The following is a 21,798-nucleotide window of genomic DNA, read 5'->3' on the forward strand; positions in this document are numbered from 1 at the left end:
CAAGGATAGATATAGTATCTTTGAACAAATTTACATTTCTTCAGGTTCAATGTTAGATTGTATTTCTTAGCCACAGCCATAAACTTTTCTTAAATTTTTATCATGATCTTGTTTATCCATTCCTCCTATTGTAACATCATCAATATATGCGAAAGTACCTTCGAGTCCTTCTTCTGAAATAATCTTATTTATAGTCCTTTGGAAAACGGACACACCGTTGGTTACTCCAAAATGAATGCGTTTGAACTGATACAAACTGCCCATTAAGCCTTCAAAAGCGGTAAGTTGTTTTTCATGCTCTGGAATTGGTATCTGATAATAAGCACTAGACAAAATCCAATGAACTGAAAGTAAACAAATTTAGCAATTTTTTAACACAAGTGATTCGATATCTGGCAAAGGATAAGCATCCAATAATGTAAATTTATTTAGGCTACTGTCTGAGAATAGTCTATTACAAGTCGTTTCTTGTGGTTTTCATTTTTGGTAAATGAGCACTTGAGCTCGCCATGGAGAAACACTTTCCTCGATTAACACCATCTTTCAGAAGAGACTGTATTTCACATTGTATAAATTTTTCATCTTCCCCAAAAAACCGCCTTGTCTTAGTCACAACAGGTCGACAATCTTTAGTCATGTGCTGAAATAATGATGGTGGTTCCACATTAGCACAGGCAACGTTACAAACGGAGAAAGATGATCTTGGTCCCCCAAAGTCTACAGTAACATTTGTATGTAGTTTCATGATATCATGTCCTATCAGTACATCAGTACATAACCTTTCAATTACAAGCATTTGATTTGTTTGTAAGCATTGTCTTGTACATACAGATCTACCCTAACATACCCTTTAATTGGTGAAACGAGTGACGTAGATGCCATCGACACCTGTTTGACTTCTGGAAAGAAATGTTTTAAGGTTGTTAGCCTTACAAAACTACTATCAATAAAAAACTATCAGAACTTCCAGTATCAACTAAAAAACTTAGCAGATATTCCGTTTACATTTCCGGATAAATTGCTTTAGATAATACTTTTGGGTGTTACTGCTGAAGTTATTATGAGACATGTTGTTAAAGAGGTTGAAATTTATCTTACCTTTTTTAAGATTCTTAGATAAACAAACTCTGAGAAAATGACCAGTTTTCGAGCAACCTTTACAAATAGCATCTTTTGCAGGGCAGTCATCTCTTGAAATATGTCTTGCTCTTCCACAAAAATAACATTTCTGTCAGAGTCCGTGTGCTGATACAGCAGCAGCAATAGAAATTGTCTTCCTGAGTTTTTAGTTTGTCTGAAGGAATCTTTAAATTACTACTCGTATCAACGTTGTGACAATATGATTGAGGTACACCTGAAGTCATGGAATAAGCGTCCGCATGTTTCTGAGCTGACTCTAAGGAACGAGCTATTTCTTCAACTTTTTCCAAGGTTTAAAACGTTAATGTTCCAGAATACGTTGTCTGATTTGAGAAGAATTTAAACCACTAATAAAAGGCATCTCTGATAGACTCATCACTATAGGTTTTAGTATCGACATTTACGAAATCACAGTCCTTACTAAGAGATTTAAGTGTTTGCAAATAGTGATTTATTGATTCTCCTTCTTGTTGTTTATGATTAGCAAGCGTCTAGCAAAAAGTACATTTTTCTTAGGTATGAATAATGTTTCTAAAGTTTGTATAGCATTGTTGTAATCTTTCACACTCACTGATAAATTCATAGTTTTCATAGGTTAGAAAGTTCACTAGTACTCCAAGTTTCTTATCTTCTTTAACTTCAGCATTTTCTATGAATGTATTGAACGTTTGAAACCAATGTTTCCATTGTTTAGAAGCCATTTGTTGTTTCAGGGCTGCATGCAAAATGTCAGGTTTCAGTAGTTTTTCCAATTACGGAGTTATTGAAGTTAGTATAGCAAAATTGTTGATTAAATTGTAATGAAACTAAGAGCAACCTTTTTACAAACTCTTTCAACAAAATTCAACTAGATAACCTTAAATATTCAATCAGAACGTATAAACAATTACTTAATGTCTTCTTTAAAAAATAACAGATGATCTAGTTATGTTTACATGGAGTAAATTATATAACAGCCCCACTTGTACTTATGCTTCTTCATTCTGTTATTGTTTCTTTTCGTAACAGGACGTGCAGTGTTCTTGTTTGTGGTGAGGGTGTTGAGAAAGGTTTTGTAACATATGTTTATATTGCTTGCAGAGTATGTCTCATACCACCTCTGTTCCTTAAGTAGCCATTTTAGCATTTCCAGTTTTCGGTTTGTAAAAAGACTTTGTACACCATAGTTAGCTTTGGTTTTCCAAGAACAGTGGTGGCAACACATAGTTGGGCTTTGTGATCATAAATATTCCCATGCTCAGAATATCGACCTGGATATGTTTTTGGTCAATATTTGTGCAAGCACAATCAATAGAGATTTTGAATGTTGAGGTTTTCCTTGTAGTTCCTATATCTAGTCTTTGTGCAGGGTGACACAGAATAACGGGAATTTTTAAAAAATTCTAAAAAATAAGAGTGATGGAAGAAAATGGTTTTATTTGTATTAAATGAAACATCAAAACTTGCCATTTATGAAAACACTGATGAAATTTATGATTTTTTAAAAACAACATCCTTTAGGTGGCGTCCTCGTCTAACGAATGCATTCTTGAAATCTGCTGGAGATTCCTCATTGACCGCTGCAACATCTCAACTGGAACACTGTTAATTTCATCCCGAATTCTCAGTTTTAACTCATTTAGAGTTCTTGGTCGAGTTGTGAACACTTTAGTTTTGAGGTAGCCCCCACAAAAGGAAATCGCACACAGTCAAATCTGGCGATCTAGGGGGCCAGGAAACGTTACCGAATCTTGAGATGACACGGTTACCATACAATACTCGCACAGCTTCCATTGACTGTCGTGCAGTGTGTGATGTCGCACCATCCTGTTGAAACCAGAATTCTTGAACGTCTGGAAAATTGTTCAATTCAGGTGTAACGAAACGTTGTAACATTTCCACGTAACGATCAGAATTGACAGTTACTGCAATCCCCCGTTCATCCTCAAAAAAATAAGGTCCAATGATCCCATGTAATGAAACAGCACACCATACTGTAACCTTATTATCGTGTAAAGGGCGCTCATAAAGTTCATTAGGATTTCTGTCTGCCCAGTATCGGTAGTGCTGCTTGTTAACATAACCTGTGAGATGAAAGTGGGCCTCATCTGACATCCACAACTTGCTTCGAAATTCATCTTCATTGTTTATGTGTGTTAACATTTGTTGGCAGAATTGCAATCGCGACTGGTAATAATTTTCCTTCAACTGTTGCACTATCTGCAGCTTGTAGGGGTGAAATTTTAATTCCAAATGAAGAATTCTGCGAACACTCTCACGGGACATTTCAACCGCAGCTGCTTGCTTACGAATCGAACGGCGTGGACTCCTCAATACAGATCGGCGTACAACATCAATGTTCTGTGCAGTACGAGCACTTCTTGGTCGTCCCGTTGGTTTCTTCTTTAAAGCTGATCCACTCTCTTCAAAATTATTAATCCAACTTCTAATGGCATGTTTTGACGGAACAGAATCATGACGTCCTAAGTTGTAAAAACGTCGGAATTCAATCTGGACAGCTTTCAAACTATCACGGTTTTTATAAAACATTTTTATAGCTAACGCACGCTGTTGCCCGTTCCACTGGTCCATGGCTACTGTAATGGCGGCTTGTTTACTTGGTCACTGTCACTGTCCCGCAGTGCTGCCACCTGCTCACGGCTGCCACGAAGCGTTACAAAAATTCCCGTTATTCTGTGTCACCCTGTATGTTGTAGTTTACTAGTTAATTATTTACATTAGTTTTGTTTGGGTTTGATGCTTTTTCAAAGTTGTCAGTGTTGATGTCTCCATCAATAATGATCTTGCTGTTCTAGAGTGTAATCCTCTCCAAACTCCCTCCAACCTCTGCTGTTATGTAAAAAAGTTTTCTTAGTTGACATCAACATATCGAGCAATAGCTGTTTACCATTTTGGGGCCGTTCAAGTATTACGTAAGCAGATTTATTTGCAATTATTTACCCCCCCATCCCCCTTGTCAGCAAAAGTAAGCACAAAGCTCTTACCCCCTCCCCCATGCTTACGTAAACATTTGTCAATTAAATGTATTGTTTTTTTTAAATTTTATAACGTTTATAATTATAATTTGAAAAATAAGAAAATAGATTTAGGATAGAGATCATATTTTTACTGAAAACGGTATTCAACATAAAGTAAAGGACAAAAAATATTATATCTTACTAACATAACAAACTTTATTTTTAAATTTTTGGTACACATATTAAATTCAAATTAACAGTCTTCAGTCCATGAAACCCGAATCCATGATTCTAAGTTTTCGATGACATTGGATTGCTTCGATTGCTGCTCAGTGTTGTGAGTCTGCTCGCTTTCATCCGATTTTGTAATGTCTACGTCATTCTCATCGAGCCATTCAACATCATGGTGCTCTAAATTTTGAATAATGCACATCAGTTCCTTAGCACGACGAGCAGCGACTCTTACAGGTCTAACTTTCCTATCAGTGTGCGTGTTTACTTTCTTATGGATCTTTTTCGATGTGACGATTTAGTGACTTGACGGAAGCATGATAAAGACCACACGTTTTGCATGTTCGACTTGATAGCCTCAATTGTACCCGTCGGACAAAAATAATTCTTATGGCATTTGCAGGAAATCTTTGAGTGAAGCACTTAAGCGTAGAGCTAAATTGACTGGAAGATTAAGAAATTGCCCTCCTTCATCTAAAACCAAGTCATCAACTGTTTGTTTTTACTTTTACAGGTGGTGGAAGAAACCTGTTGTCTAGTAATCTAAATAGGCCACTTCTTGGACGACAGCATTCTGTATTTCTACATTTTACAATTTGGAGCAAGTATTGGCACGCACATGTTCTGAATACCATTTAATGTCTGGAAAATCAGGAAGATCTTGTTCACCTGCCCCAAAATATTTTGCATTAACATTATAGCCATCAATTTCCATTGAACTCCATACTTCAGCTAATACATTTCCTGCAAATTCGAAATTAGATCTTTCTAAATGTTCATCAATTGTAACGCCACGTTCATCCAAATGAGAACCCAAAATGGTCATGAGGCAATATTAAACCAGCCAGTTCCCGACTAAGAGGAGCCATTCTGCGCTCTACTCTGTTATATGCACTTCTTTCCGGGAGCATTGGTAGCTAAAAAACAATGCATCGAGATCATGTCGCTTAAAGTGTTGTTATAGCAAACTCTATGACTTTTTGATAACGCGGATTTTCATCTGGCCCTCCATCAACCGTCATGATTACCACTGGTTTTACTAGTCCATGGTCAGTTTTAGCTAATGGGTCGAAACTCTTCAAGTTCGAGAAGCGTCTCGAAATTCCTGAGCATGAGTATTAGCAGTAGATGAACTATGCTTTCCACTTCGAATAGCGATGTATGTTGGTCCAGAATATCCAACGGCTTGCGGTTGTCCTAGCATATTGGAAGTGATTTTGATACCAGCATAAACAGATGGTATTAATTTATGACGCTCAGCGATTACCCAATCGTGATCAGGCAATTTGATTCTATATTCCATGTGCATTAGAAGAGGTGCTTGCTTATTTGCCGCAGTTACGCCAATAGGGACTCGAGCTTTATCATCTTGAGATATGAAAAATACTTGATCTGGTCCTAGTATAGATGCTATGTTCTCTAAATAAATGGATTGATGTTTCGGCGAACTTGCTATCTAAGTGGCTCTTGTGGTGATCAGTTTGAGCCCGAATGAGCTTAACAGGGCCTTTCGATACATGTCTTCGTTCCCTTAGAATTAGATTTTCTGGGAATCAAACGAAGATATGTCCCACTGCGACTAATGTCAAATCCCATTTTTACGTAATTCTTGTGTGAGTTCATCAAGGAGTTTTTAACGCTGCGAATTGATTCCGTTCGTCTTCTATCATCTGCTGCACTCCCAAATAAAGCTATATCCGCGATTGTTTTTCAATAGTAAAGGTTGATTGCTTTCAAGATTAGGACGTCCTACTGAATCCTCAGAGATAGTCTTTTTTCATTTCTGGATTTTCATGACAAATATCTTCTAACTTTCCTTTTCATACCATCCCTGTGTTTCTTCTGGGCAACTGCGTTTTGAACCTTCCTGTTTAAAGACTGTTTTTGCTGTTTTTATTTCCTCGCGCAATTTAATGATCTGTTTATCAACTTCAGCACGGCTTGGCATAGTATCTCTGCCAGAATACAAAGCATTCAGATTTTTTTCGAAGTTAGAGCAATCTTATTTTTCATAGCTCCTGAGAAGGTTTTGGTCTCTGTTTATCTGTATTTTTTATTAATTTCGCATTGCTGTTGTGATTCATTACCGGTTTTTATTTTATCTTCTTCCTGTTTTTTAATATTTGAAGCTGGCTGTGTAATTTGTGTTTTTTCTGCAGGTTTACAGGTTGCCTAAAAATAAAAACTTTCTATGGGTTCTGCTAAAGATTCTCTTATTAAGCTACATAAATACAACGTATGGCAATATATATTGGTAAATTACAAAACCCTATGGCTTAAAATCTTTAAACGAGCAATTCGTTCTGGTCACAAAATACAGGGTGTTATACTCTATTCAAGTGGGTATTTTAAAAGAATGTAAACAATCTTGATATGTCTTTTTATTGAAATATGCAATTATAAAATCAGATATTTGTAAAGGTGCGTACAGACATCGCGAGGCTTGCGCCGCGAATGGTTCGTCTCGCATACATCAACCTGAGGCATGCTACGGCACATGTATACGTGCGAACCATTCGCGGCGCACGCCTCGCGATGTCTGTACGCACCTTTATGTACTTACAGAAAAGCAATTTTAATATTTGTTGAGTTTTTAAATGAATTACAACAGATTTTACACTGTTTACAATTTTAAACCACATATTTCAATAAAAAGACATATAAAGATTGTTTACATTCTGTTAAATACCTATTTGAATAGAGTATAGTTTTCTGTAGGTATATATATATATATATATATATATATATATATATATATATGTATGTATAAAACTAACATCCTGTATTTTGTGACCAGTTGACGGAATCAATATAAGAAATAAATCTATATAATGAATATTACCTCTATACTTTAAGATAGGCCATAATATTTTCTAATTAGCAAAGAGAAACTTTTTGGCGATTTCTAATATTTTCTAGTAGGTATTCATAGGTACCTAAAATGATTTCGTCACTCACCTTAGAAAAGAAATGTAGTAGATTGGATTTGTTTCTTAGTCGCCGCTTGCAATTCTTCTTCGATTCTCTTAGATACAATAATATCTAGTTCCTTGTCGGATTTTGCTTGTAATTTGTAATTTCGCCACACTTCGTTAACTAACTTTTGTACATTTTGTACTTTCGTACTTGTATGAGATTTTTTAAAACTTTCAAACAATTTTTGGTATAACTTGGATTTGTCTATTTGAAACGACATCTTATTTAAACATTAAACTTTGGCTAATGGAATGAATGGTAACACAAATGTTAACTTGCTTTACTATGCTTACAATACGTCTACTCGCTATAGCATCCAAACGAAACAATACACTGATAGAGGAAATTTAGACAAGTGAACAGCGCGGCGGTAATTCCCTTACTCGGTTCTAACGCGAGTAGGGGAATTATCGCGCAGTGTTCAATAAACGTATGTATTACTTGCGGGAATCCCCGAAAATGCGTTTCGTTTTCAAGCAAAGACAATGTGGTGGATTGCTATTCGTGTAAAAAAGATAATAACTACCGATGACGTAATCATCATCTATACTCCCCTACCCCCCATGTCATCCAAAATAAGCAAAGCAAAGACCCCCCCCCCACCCCCCCATAGTGCTTACGTAATACTTGAACGGCCCCTTTCCCAGCACAGCAGTTAGTTTCTTCTATTCACATCTTGTATGGACTTAAATTTAAAGAAATGAAATTATATTGTATTTCAGTTTAAAACTGTTTATATTATTATACTATGTGGAAACACAGTTATATTTGTAAAACGTTTGACTTATTATGAACAGGCTGGTGAACTGTGGAGGAAACTTAACTTGAAAGAAGAGGAAATCTTAACTTTAAGAGAAAAAATACGTGATTTGGAAAGAAACCAAATGTCATTTGATTTCACTCAGGCGGTAAGTAAAAAATGTTAACATTTTTATTTTAAAATCAGTATTAATTATACTTTAAATGTTACTACAGTTGTAAAGTTAGTATTTTGTATGATTTTATATATATACTAGCGGGCCCGGCGAGCTTTGCTGCGCATTTCAATAATTTTTTGCAAAAGTTGCCCGCGACTTCGCACGCAATTTCCCGTTGAAAACAGTACACTATATTCACTTATTCTTTTTCTATCACATTCTAAACATTGCTGAGATAATTGATAGTCGTTCCATCGTGAGCCTCTTGGGCGTATTATGAAGGTATGTACCATATTCCTGCCTCTATCTAGCTGTTACCCACGGCTTCGCACGCAAATCTTAAGAACCGAAGTCCTTATATTACTTAGTAAATTTTTTTTTTTACTATAATAAATTTTAGATTAAATTAGTTATATCTCCGATGCCACGATTGAGCTTGCTTTTGAGTTTTGAGAACCATACTTCTGTCAAAAAAAACAACTAAGGTTGATTTTATAACATTCTTTATATTTGTAGCCAACGTAAGATAGTAATTATGATATCTGCATTACTCTTCTGATCAAGCATGAGCATGGTTTATATTAAATAAATATTGCAGTTAAAGGTGAATTTTTACGTCAAATTTGAATTGTATTATCTGGATAGTAAAGTCTATGTTTAACAGTGATTGCAAAAACAGTTTAAACAAAATTTGTCGTTTCTCTTAAGCTTACTCTATGCTTTAAAACTATAAGTGTAATATATGTTTACAAAGAACAGCTGATTAAAAATTTGAAAAGACGTTAACATATGTTTGCTGCAATGCATTTCTTATGGGTATTTCTGTAACCAGTGGGGCGGAATCCTGAATCGGGAAAGGGATGGGCATAGCTTATAAACCTTCTCCGTGGAAAAATACATATACGTACAAATTTTCATCATGATCGGTCCAATAGTTCACGATTCCATAAAGGACAAACATACAAACATTCATTTTTTATATATATATATTTGTATTTATATTTCAAAATTTGATTCAATCACTACGGATTATTACTAAAAAAGGCACAGTACCTAATCTAAAAAAATATTTATGGATCTTTTTATAAAGGTACTGTTGATTTCTTTCTATTTATTGTTTTCTGTAAGAAAAAGTATTGTAAGGAAACTTTTTCAGAAAGTGGTACTTCCAACACATAGAAGATTATTTGCTCATTTTAAATTGTAATCAGAAGACGCCAGATATCGTAACCACCAACTTAATACATGAATATCATATCAGTTTGAAATGCCGTAAAAGAGTCGTTTACAAAAAAATACATTCCAAATCACAAAAATTTCTCATCTGTTCAGTTAAAAATAGAGTTATGTCACTATCTTGTAAAGTTAGTGTACTTTTAGATATTTTAATTTAAATGGCCGCCATTTTGAAATTTAATTTGTAAATTTGCAAAATGTTGTGCATTGATTGTCAAAATAAACGTCTTTTTATTTGTGTTTAAACAATAATACAATTTGTGTTTGTCTCAACCTCTCTGACTCGTGTCTCTTCTCCAACCTGATCTTTTTTTTCAGAATGCTGAACTCTGGAGGAAACTAAATATAAAAGAAGATGAACTCTCAAGAATGCAGGACAAAATTAGAACTTTAGAACAGAATATTTCAGAAGTAAGTACATACATTTAAAAGTAATTTTCATCAACTAACTATTGATAAGAAAAAAATAAGGTTTGTCCTCTTGGTTATTTGCAACCAAAATATTAAATAAAACAAATGTACTAACTTATTCATAAGTGTTTGACATGCATATATTTACATGAGGTGAACAGATGTGTTGTGTGTGTTTTTGTATGTTTTGTTATCTTTTAGACTTGAAAACTTTAACAGTTTTAAGGTTAAAATATATATTGTAAAAGTGTGCTCAAAAACAAATAAGAACTAAGGAAAGATCTAGCAATTTCTAAATTAATTAATACACTCAAGAGTTTTTTTTTTCCATTTTTAAGCAATGGCCAATATTACAGCGAAGCAAGTAATGATATGTTTATTAACAATTTTGCTAGAGAAGGGAACAGTTGTGGTGTGTGTACGCTTGGTAGCCAAAGTGTTAACTTAAAGAAATCATTGTAATCAATGCCTATATTCTTTTTTGCGTTGTAGTTATGAGTTCTAAAATATTCCTTACACAATTCAAATATTTTTAAATTAAAAGGCATACTATTTTTTGTGTTTCTATGTGGATATAAGTACAATATATTGTTTGATTGTATGTTTTGGAGATTTCTAAATAAACCTCAAATATGTTCTGAGACCAGCTTTTTACAGTAATATTTTTTCTTTTACTTTTCCACTGCATATTGTGTATTAAATGAGTTTAAGGAACATGAAATTTGATCGGGCATCTCTCACTGGATGTTAATATGTCTCTTCTTATGTTGACATAGTCAATTTTAGATGAAGATTATTTAGGTTTTTTACTAGGGACAACAACTCTTTAAATAAAACAATTTTAAATATTAACATATGTTATTGGTAAGTGTATAGTGTTATACGTATTTATGACGATTGCTAAACAAATTTTGTATTTGTTTTTTTGGCAATAAAGAATTGTCATTGTGATATTCCTTATGTACCTCATGTGGTTTACCTAATTTGTTGCTTTAAATATAACATAATTATTAAGATTTCAGGTATATTAAACAAAATGCCAACAAGAACACAAAATGGAAAAAAGTATTCCAATTTCATACTTTGAATGGACATTTTCTGTACATGTACAGTTGAATAACATATTTGAACATATAAATTTAATATGTGGTTTTTTTATTGAATACTATCATTTGTTTCCAGTACTCACTTCTGAAAAGAAAGTACAACCAAAAAGAAGAAGAAAACCTAACTTTGCGAGAGCAGATTCGAGAATATGAATGTAACAAATGTAATTCCAGTGGATTAAACCAGGTAAAGTAGTGTTGATTATTAGGCTTAAGTGGCCAATGTTCAGATTATTAATCAATCAATCAATTTGTTGTTTTAAGACTTTTTACCAGTATCAACAACGTCAGAATTGCAGCGCAACTATAATTTTAGATACACTTATAAATATAGATATACTATAAATTACAGATAAACTGTTACATTTAAAATTGATAAAATTTGATAATTTTTTTATGTTAAGATATAAAAAAAGTTCTTAAAATACCATAAATTAGTTAAAATAAATTACTTAAATTAAATGACAATTAAAAGATTTAAAACAATGGAGTTAATCAACAAAGCTAAAATTCAACAATTAATAAAATATTTAAAAATAAACTACTTAAGAATAACTACTATATAGACTAATTTAAAATAACAAGATAAAAGCAACTAGTAAAGAGTTGAGACAAATAGCATCAACGAGTAAACAATTCTCAAAAAAACAATTTTATTAACTTCAAAAAACTTGTGAAGGCTTTAAAAAGGATTGATCAGTAACAACCTATAAAGCTTCTTTTTTAAAATTAAGTCAGGATATTTATCATCCAATGGTATTAATTGATTGAAGACTTTTAATGAAATTACTTTGTGACTTTCATGGTTTTACTAAGACGGTTAAATTCAATTTCTAAATTATTTCGATTCCTGGTATTGTAATTATGAATATTGGATCTGAAGTCTAATTTATCTGGATGTACACTACCAAATCGAAAATATACAAATTGATTACTGTAGGTATTTCCTGAGCTACGAAAAGAAGCCTACAGTGGTCTAAAGGCTTTGACCTGTAATAATTCTTACAGCTTTCTTTTGAGCAGTTTATATTTATTCTAGGTTAAAATAACTAGGTATTCCGTAGTTCTGTTTTAATGATTAGTGTTTGTATAGTTTTTATTAAGTGCATGCCTATAGAGTTAGTGAAGTTGACAAACAACATGGTGGTTGTGATTCCTGACCTAGGCATGCCACAACGCTTTGGTAAGATTTGTTTATTTTAACCTAGTTTGTAATACTATGTATTAGGTTAGTTCTTTACCTGAAGAAGAGAACAGATTGCAGATCTCGAAATGTAGTGTTACTGATTTATTGTTTCACTGAACGATGGCAAATGTCCGGAAAAATCCTGTTTCCTTCACAAACAATTGCGGTTTATAATGTAACAAGTCAATGGGACACACAACGAAAATTAATTTTAAAAGCATAAACATGTAATATCGCTGCTTAAGAAATCTAAGACTGAGTGATAAACATTATTCTTGAACCAGTTCTCTAATACTATCTTAAAATTGCTTAAAGGTACAATCCATTCATTTTGTGGTAATTTATTTTGTGGTATCCTACTGCAATACCCCATAGTATGAGACCATACCTTAGAATGGACTGGAAGTAGGAGAAATAAGCATTTCTTAAGTTTTTAGGAACAAAACAAATAAGACGTCTTAATAAATTATGTGGTATACTGTACCAAAAAAACATTGTAATACAATTAAAACATTGAAACATTTCAGCCTCACCAATTGTATGTAAAACTCTAAGGATAAAAAAATTCTTAAATAATACTATAAAGATATATCAAGATACCTAGTCATGTTTCATACCTGTACAACCCAGACCACTAGCTCAGCTCTGGATAATGTTATTACTAATTTAAGCGTAAAAAATATCAAGGAAGCAGGTATAAATGCACAAAAAATATGTGATCATGGTTGATTGTCAATTGACATTATGCCTAAAAATTTAAGTTAATTCGCAGGTAATAACTAAACAATATATATGAATGAGGTATAAATACACAAATATGTGATCATGGTGGATTGTCAATTGACATTATCCTTAACAATTTAAGTACAATCTTTAAACAGGTAATAACTAAACAATATATAGGAATCAGGTATAAATACACAAATATGTGATCACAGGAACACAGAAAATACAGTGTTTTACACAACAAATTTATGTACTACTTTCAACTTTGTTTGTTTCTCTGCAGTCAAAATAAGAGGTTGCTACCTAACTATGAATGGATTGCCAATTATTTGAAATCCCAGAAACACAAGAATAATTATATAATTTTATGTAATTACGATATATGAGGGCAGAGGTGGATTACAACAAATCTAGTGAGGATGGTGAGAGGTTCTGGGAGAAAATGATGTGTTATTAATAATTATTAGTGTTATTGAATCAGGGATTGGTGACGAGGTTGGAGATGGAGCGAGATGCAGCTAAGGGGGACTGTGTGAGGCTACGAGAGGAGATAAACACTTTACGAAATGATTTGCAGGTAATTAGTCGTTAGGGCAATACCACTTTTATTAACATTATGAAATGATTTGCGGGTAATTAGTCCTTAGGGCAATACCACTTTTATTAACATTACGAAATGATTTGCAGGTACTTAGTCATTAGGGCAATAGCACTTTTATTAACATTACAAAATTATTTGCTGGTACTTAGTCATTAGGGCAATACCACCTTTATTAACATTACAAAATGATTTGCAGGTACTTAGTCATTAGGGCAATAGCACTTTTATTAACATTACAAAATGATTTGCTGGTAATTAGTCATTAGGGCAATAGCACTTTTATTTACATTACGAAATGATTTGCTAGTGGTTGCTTAATTTCACGGAAAATCAACCATTCTGAATTGTTTTCAGCCACTGTAAGAGTAATAAAATTACTGATTTAATGTTTGGTAGGCATTTTAAAGCTTTAATTGACTTAAATAAGAATTTTGTGCCCACCTACTAACCTTAATTTGACATAATTTACTTTATATTCACCTATAATATTGCTGGATATATACAAATAAAATGATACATTTGTGCCTAACATACTCACTTTTATCCATAAATACTAGATGTTTAAATGCCTAAAATACTCAGTATTAATCACGGTATAGTCGTATTAAAAAAAAATTCAGCTGAATAAACATTTTACCCAGAAATACGACTGTAAACTCCACTATGTTTATGATTTTCTTTTGACCACTTTATGATCAGTTACTGTTTTAATTTCTTCTGGGATTATAGTTAAAAGTTTAATTCCAATATACACTCGTTCTAAATTGTAAATTATGTAACTTTGATACGTTGTAGTTTCCATTTTTTAAAGATATAATTGTTACAAATATAATTACTACGGACAGTCATAATCTCTAGACTAGTATAAAAATCTTGTAGATCTTTTGCTTAAGTTTCACAACTATACAGGTTAGTTATTCTATGATAAAGATTGAATTAAGATTGTAGATAATTGTTAAACCATATAAGATTATTCCAAAGAATATAAATGTAAAAAGTATAAAATTTCTAAATGAAATTTCTATATGAGATCCTATGTGCCAAATGTATACAAGGGGTTGTCATTAGTTGGTTTTCCCCAGCGACTTAGAGACTGCCAGCACAGTGAGCAGCTGCGACTAGACCAAGCCCAGAAAGACTTTGACAACTGTGTGGCACAGTTCGAGGTCGAGAGACGAAGTCTGACTGGCGAGATCAAGCAGTTGACTGAGGAGCTACGACAGTTCAAGGATAAAGTGAGGGAGCTGCAGTCAGATGCCGGAGAGCAGAGAACACGTTGTAATCATCTCAAGTAAGTCAGAGAATGAACAACAAACTTTTGAGGACTTTGGATAATTTCAATAATAATAATAGCTTTATTGTGGTGAACAATTACAATATTGTATGGCATGCGTCATATCAATTAAAATATATAAAAATATAAGTAAAAGTAACAAAACAATACAAATAACAAACAAGTACCCTTAAAAATATAAAATTCAGTTGTTTAATGCTTATAATTGTAAACAAAGAATGCAAACAGTTTGCAAGGTAAAAAGCTAAAGTGCTACACATAACGGCACTCCCAACCCAACAGAATTGATTAATCCTCATGATCCGCAAACTCACCAACAGAGTAGTAGGCTCCTTGCACCAGTAGGCGCCTTAGCTTCCTCTTAAAGAGTGGTTTCTTATTTTCCACACGCAAGTCTAAGGGCAGCTTGTTGAACAGTTTAGCTTCAACCTCAGATGGTAGAGCTTCGTAAGCTTGGAGCCTGTGCTGCGCAGTTCTAAACGCATCCTGCCCTCTGGTATTGTACTCATGAACGTCCCTGCCCCGCGTTACCTCACATTTGTCATGACAGTACAAGACGGTCTCGTACACGTAGAGGACTAGGAAGGTTAACAAATCAAGTTCTCTTAAAGAATCCCTACGTGATTCTCTAATTCCTATTTTTGCCATGATTCGTATTGCTTTCTTCTGAAGGATGAAACACCTCTGGAAATGGACATTTGCTCACCCTCCCCACAATGTTATGCTATATGACATATGTGGTAACTTAAATCCTTTTGGTAACTTTAAGTGATTAAAGGATTAAGAAAGTGTTGAAGGAGTTGTATATCAATGTTACTATTACTGGAATATATACACCACTAATTTTAATTGTTCTGTGTACTGGAACTAACACTGCATGGCTAGTGTGGCCCTTGTACGGGCTATTCCTTTGGTCCTGTTGTGGGGGAGATTTAAATTTTCATCTCATGATGTGCACCAGCATGATCTTATTCTATTCCCATTATGTTGTGAGTCACTGTGATGTTGACCAAATAGTCCAAATAGAGTAGGAGGTTAAGGAAGTTCATATAGTGAGTACTATTAATTTTTTGCTTGTGTAATATATGACTGTGTAGGCTGGTGAATGAACAGACAGAACGAGAGCTGCGGACGAAGCAGGATCTGCTGCACCAGACGGAGACTGAGCTTGCCATTGCTTTGGATTGCTTATGTAATATATGGCTGTGTAGGCTGGTGAATGAACAGACAGAACGAGAGCTGCGGACGACGCAGGATCTGCTGCACCAGACGGAGACTGAGCTTGCCAGTGCTTTGGATTGCTTATGTAATATATGGCTGTGTAGGCTGGTGAATGAACAGACAGAACGAGAGCTGCGGACGACGCAGGATCTGCTGCACCAGACGGAGACTGAGCTTGCCATTGCTTTGGATTGCTTATGTAATATATGGCTGTGTAGGCTGGTGAATGAACAGACAGAACGAGAGCTGCGGACGACGCAGGATCTGCTGCACCAGACGGAGACTGAGCTTGCCATTGCTTTGGATTGCTTATGTAATATATGGCTGTGTAGGCTGGTGAATGAACAGACAGAACGAGAGCTGCGGACGACGCAGGATCTGCTGCACCAGACGGAGACTGAGCTTGCCAGTGCTTTGGATTGCTTATGTAATATATGGCTGTGTAGGCTGGTGAATGAACAGACAGAACAAGAGCTGCGGACGACGCAGGATCTGCTGCACCAGACGGAGACTGAGCTTGCCATTGCTTTGGATTGCTTATGTAATATATGGCTGTGTAGGCTGGTGAATGAACAGACAGAACGAGAGCTGCGGACGACGCAGGATCTGCTGCACCAGACGGAGACTGAGCTTGCCATTGCTTTGGATTGCTTATGTAATATATGGCTGTGTAGGCTGGTGAATGAACAGACAGAACGAGAGCTGCGGACGACGCAGGATCTGCTGCACCAGACGGAGACTGAGCTTGCCATTGCTTTGGATTGCTTATGTAATATATGGCTGTGTTGGCTGGTGAATGAACAGACTGAACGAGAGCTGCGGACGACGCAGGATCTGCTGCACCAGACTGAGACCGAGCTTGCCAGTGCTTTGGATTGCTTATGTAATATATGGCTGTGTAGGCTGGTGAATGAACAGACAGAACGAGAGCTGCGGACGACGCAGGATCTGCTGCACCAGACTGAGACCGAGCTTGCCAGTGCTTTGGATCGTGTGCAGGAACTCAACGACGAGGCCAAGCAGTTGGAGTGGGATCTCAAAGAGGCTCGGCAAGAGCGTACCTGTCTCAAGGCTAACATGACCCGTCTAGATCAAGAAAAAGACTCCCTTCTTGTAAGTATCCATATTTATTATAAATTTACAGAATTAAAACTTGGAAGTACAGTACAGTCTCCTCTAATCAGACTGTGCATCAAACTGGCATGTTCAGTAATCTGGTACTTTCAGTAATCTGGCACGTCCAGTAATCCGGCACGTTCAGTAATCTAGCACTCTGCAGGCATCAGAGTGACGAGTGTTAGCTGTTTGTTTTCATGTCTTTGCATGTCCATGAGATTTTGCAACAACCTAGTCACTCGCATCCTCTTGCCACCATTGAATGCACAAGTATCTGTGATTGATATAGAGGTAACCGATTTAACGAGGTTGCACTGTAAATGACTTTAGGGCAATTATTGAGCAGTTTGTGGATGACCCTGACGACCTGACTGCAGCTCCTGGTTATTTTGAGAGAACAATTCCAAATCATATTGGATAAAAAAATCATAGCAGACATACTGGATGATGATTCATGGTGTTCTTGATGTTGTAATCAAGAATACTTATAATAACATAGACCATCATGTTTAAAATTATCATAAATGATTCATTCATAATTTTTTCAGAAATATTTTATTGTGGAATAATTTATACACTAAATATTTCATTTGGAATGTTGTAATATCTGCTAAATAAATTATTCATTATCATAAAATATTGATGTATTGTGGTTTCTTGAATAAAAAGAGAGATGACACAATATGTATTGAGAGGAATTGTACAAGTTTTGAATTATAACTATAATATATTGAGTAAAATTTTCTAAAATCAAATTGGAACTGAAATAATTACATTAAAATAAATGTATGACTAATATGCCTATTAATGTGTGGTGATAGAATAGAATAGAATATAGAATAGAATATATTTTATTGCGTTGACAATATATATTACATTGTATTGCAATAGTCAATAATACCAATTTTTTACGGTATTTATCTTAAAAACTAAATCCATTCACTCGACTTTCCATACAGTTGCACGCAGGCACACATTCATACACATACAAAATTCATAATTCGTGGGATCAACCCCCAGGATTGCAACACTGCCGCGAATATCAATCCCAAGTGTGCTCCATAAACTCGCCAACTGAGTAAAAAGCACAAGACACCAGGTAGTGTTTTAATTGGGTTTTAAATTTTTTTGGATTTGTTTCTAAATTTAGTGTTTCAGGGAGATTGTTAATGAATTTGATCCCAGCTTGAGAAGGGAGGCGTTCAAAATGCTGCTGTTCTATGCTGTCGGGCTCGAAAGCGCCCCCGAGCTCTTGTCTCGTATTTGTGTATATCACTGCCCTGCGTCAATATACACTGAAATCGACAGTAAAATGAAGTCTCTAAAATATACAAGCTGGGTAGAGTTAGCAAGTTGAGCTCCCTGAAGGCACTTCGACATGACTCTCTGTTGTTCAATTTTGCGATGATTCGAACAGCTTTTTTCTGCAGTCTGAATACTCTTTCCAAGTTTGATATGGCACAACTGCCCCACAGAGAAATTCCGTACGACAGGTATGGAAATATTAATCCATAGTAAGCCATCATTAAGACATCAGACGTACAAAACTTTGATAAATTGCGAAGGACAAAAATTCCAGTTGCCAATTTAGCACATACACTTTCAATGTGAACTTTCCAGGTTAACCCTTTATCTAGGTGTATTCCTAGAAATTTAGCAGAATCAGTTTCTTCCAGAACAATGTTATCCATCATTACTGTTGGGGTTTCATAAGTATTCAACCCACGTAAACAGAAGTTGATGTAATTTGTCTTTTCATGATTAGTTTTGAGATTATTTACCAGAAAATTTTGAATGCAGGAGTTAAGATCAATGAAGGTTTGAATCTCCAATGTAGTTAGAGAATCAGCCCGGAAACAGAGAGTCGTGTCATCTGCGTATTGAATGATTTTCCCATATAAGGCTGACGCATGGATATTATTCACATAAATCAAGAAAAGGACAGGACCCAAGATTGATCCCTGTGGGACTCCTTGGTATATTCTAATAGTACTTGATACTGCATTCTGGACCTGAACACATTGACTTCTACTGCTCAAGTATGAGTGGAGCCACTGGTGTGCTGTCCCTCGTACACCACAGCCTTCCAGCTTGTGTAGCAATATACCATGATTAACAGTATCAAACGCTTTTGAGAGATCAAGAAAGACACTGAGCGTTCTTTGGTGTGTCTCAAAGCCTTCCACAATAAAGTCTACAAGTTGGGTGATTGCTCCAAAAGTTGATCTTCCTGGTCTGAAACCAAATTGTAGATCAGACAAAATTTTGTGTTTGTCAAGAAAATTAAGAAGTCGGTCCAGGAACAGTTTTTCAAAAATTTTGCTAAAAAAAAATTTTTTATTAATTAAATAACAATAAAAATATGAAATACTGTTAAATAAAAATAGTATAGAAAAGTTTTCAGTTCTTGAAGAAGAAGGTGTTATATATAAAACGTTCCTAAACATAATTTTCAAAGCCAATATCTCGACCATTATCAAAATAGCTTACATTAACGTTACTACTATATGGCTAAAGTTATGGAATCGGTTATATACTATCTTTTCAGCTAACTTGAAACTGGGTTTTTTTACAGATTAAGGTGGATGAGAAGACAGAACAAAATGTGAGGTTGGAGGCAGAGCTGGAGTCACGCAGTTGTCGCATTGCCAACCTGGAGGCATTCATCGCAGATTTGCAAAAGAAGTTGGAGTAAGTACAAAACTTTCAGTTCCTCTTAACATAGAGAAACTTTTTCTTCGAGCATCAGATTTTAATTAGGCAAACGAAAAATAACTAGAACCTCTAGAACCGTAGATAAATATTACTGCAATTATAATGTAATAACTATTTTATTTAAAGTTCAAAGAAATTGTAATATATCCATCTAGATTAGAGTAACATATACAACATGCTGGTCAATTAACACTGGTAGTGAATCTATCCTGAAGGCTGAAGGGAGGTTTGACCCAACTACTAGTTGAAATCAAAAGGAGATTGTGGGAATCAATTGGCTCTGGTTTTAATCCTGCAAACAAGGTTGAAGGAAAGGGTTGGCAAACTGGCCAATTGAAACTTGTACAATAACATACTGGTTACTTAACACATGTGTTGTTAGCTTTTGAAAACAGAAGCTCTACCCTTATAACATTACATGACCCTAAGCAGAGTTTTTCTCTGTATCAATCATGATAAATTAAATATTTTTTACAATGGTGTTCTTGAGTTCTTCAGCTCTGATTAAAATAATTGGAGGATAGCGTGTTTGTGGATGGCTTATGGTCAATGGAAACTATTTCTAAATATAGAGTTTTTCAAGGATCAGTACTTAGACCTCTGTTGTTTCTGCCAAGTATTAACAAACTATCCTATTCAATGTATGCACGACAATACTTTACACAGAAGATACAACTTTAACTTAATGTCAGTAATAACCTTGTTGAACTTGATCAGACAGCCAAATACACTCAAGAAGAAGCTCATTTGAATGGTTCAATTGAAATGTGTTCATGTGGAGGAAAAAAAATACAGAACATGTTTGACACATTGAAGAATTTTTAAACCTAACCATAATGAATTTGAATTAGTACCTTTTTTTTGGCAGTTCTCACCGATCTGCACAATTATATTGCCACTATGAATTATTAGTTTTTTGTTATTGTTTTTTTTTTTTTTAATGCTGAATTGGCGATATAGTTATTGCAGTTGCAAGAATTTGTAATATTGAAATGACAATGAAATGATTTGAATTAGAATAAATCTTGTTCGATCTTGTTCTCAAGGTTAAAATGGAGGACTGATGTTCCAGTCAATTGAAACATTTGCAACTGTTTGCTGATCAGTTAACTCTGGTTTTGATCAAGCTGATAGGGCGGGCAATCCCACTGACCAGTTGAATAATATAATGGATGGTGCAACGATAATGGTACTTTTAAATAAATAAATATAATCTATACTTCTGAGGTTACCGCAAAGGCTCTTAAGGCTTATGTGCATGACATAAGGGGGGCTAGCCACCCCTTAGAAAAAATGAAGAGCGTTGGTGATGAATGGGGATGCTTGATAGATTAAACATTCATAACAGATCCTGTTGTACAAAATGGAGACACCTGATGTTGTATTGATTTGCAATCAGGGATCAGTCCATCACATGTCATATTTAGACGTTGCGAAACAGCCATTGCACGGTTATAAAGAATTCAGTGTTCCTCAAAAGAGTTCTCCACAAAATACAATGTTTCTCTCTGCCATCTCTGGGCATTATGTACTTGTAAGATGACTAGGGTTCCGAACCTGTCCTCAAAGACGGTCGCGAAGAAACTCAGGGTCATGAGCAACAGAAATTGTGTCCTGTGACATTCAGACTCACCTTACCATCCTTTCTTCATCCATTGTGTGACAGATACTTGGCATTCTAGTATGATCACATGGAAAGGATGATCAAAACTAAACTGTTTTGGTTTAGTGTCCTTGCAAGATATAAGCAAAGTATTATCAGCTTAATGACCTTTAATATTTATCTAACACAAAAATGCAATAAAGGTGAGGGTAAAGAAAAATCACTATAAATATTACAGTGCAGCTATGCTTTTGTAAGATCCTTTTTTATTTGGTTAAGATTTTTCACTATTGCATATTTTTTTTAAATACAGAGAAAATGTGTAAAATATGTAAGCTAAAGACTACAAATTCAATGGGAGG

The 21,798-nt window shown here is 34.8% G+C and overlaps 1 protein-coding gene across 1 annotated transcript in view; it reads left to right on the forward strand.

Annotated features, from left to right (window-relative positions):
* The window catches only part of LOC124358540 (centrosomal protein of 135 kDa-like), a 144,725-nt gene that overhangs the window by 47,217 nt on the left and 75,710 nt on the right, over positions 1 to 21,798 (forward strand). Inside the window, exons 16-22 of the mRNA XM_046810839.1 lie at positions 8,102 to 8,212; positions 9,776 to 9,868; positions 11,051 to 11,161; positions 13,368 to 13,463; positions 14,570 to 14,778; positions 16,905 to 17,115; positions 19,694 to 19,809. Of these exons, the coding sequence (XP_046666795.1) occupies positions 8,102 to 8,212; positions 9,776 to 9,868; positions 11,051 to 11,161; positions 13,368 to 13,463; positions 14,570 to 14,778; positions 16,905 to 17,115; positions 19,694 to 19,809 (947 nt within the window). The remainder of the gene's footprint in view (positions 1 to 8,101; positions 8,213 to 9,775; positions 9,869 to 11,050; positions 11,162 to 13,367; positions 13,464 to 14,569; positions 14,779 to 16,904; positions 17,116 to 19,693; positions 19,810 to 21,798) is intronic.

Source organism: Homalodisca vitripennis, chromosome 3 (genome assembly GCF_021130785.1).
Source record: "Homalodisca vitripennis isolate AUS2020 chromosome 3, UT_GWSS_2.1, whole genome shotgun sequence".
Classification (NCBI taxonomy): domain Eukaryota; kingdom Metazoa; phylum Arthropoda; class Insecta; order Hemiptera; family Cicadellidae; genus Homalodisca; species Homalodisca vitripennis.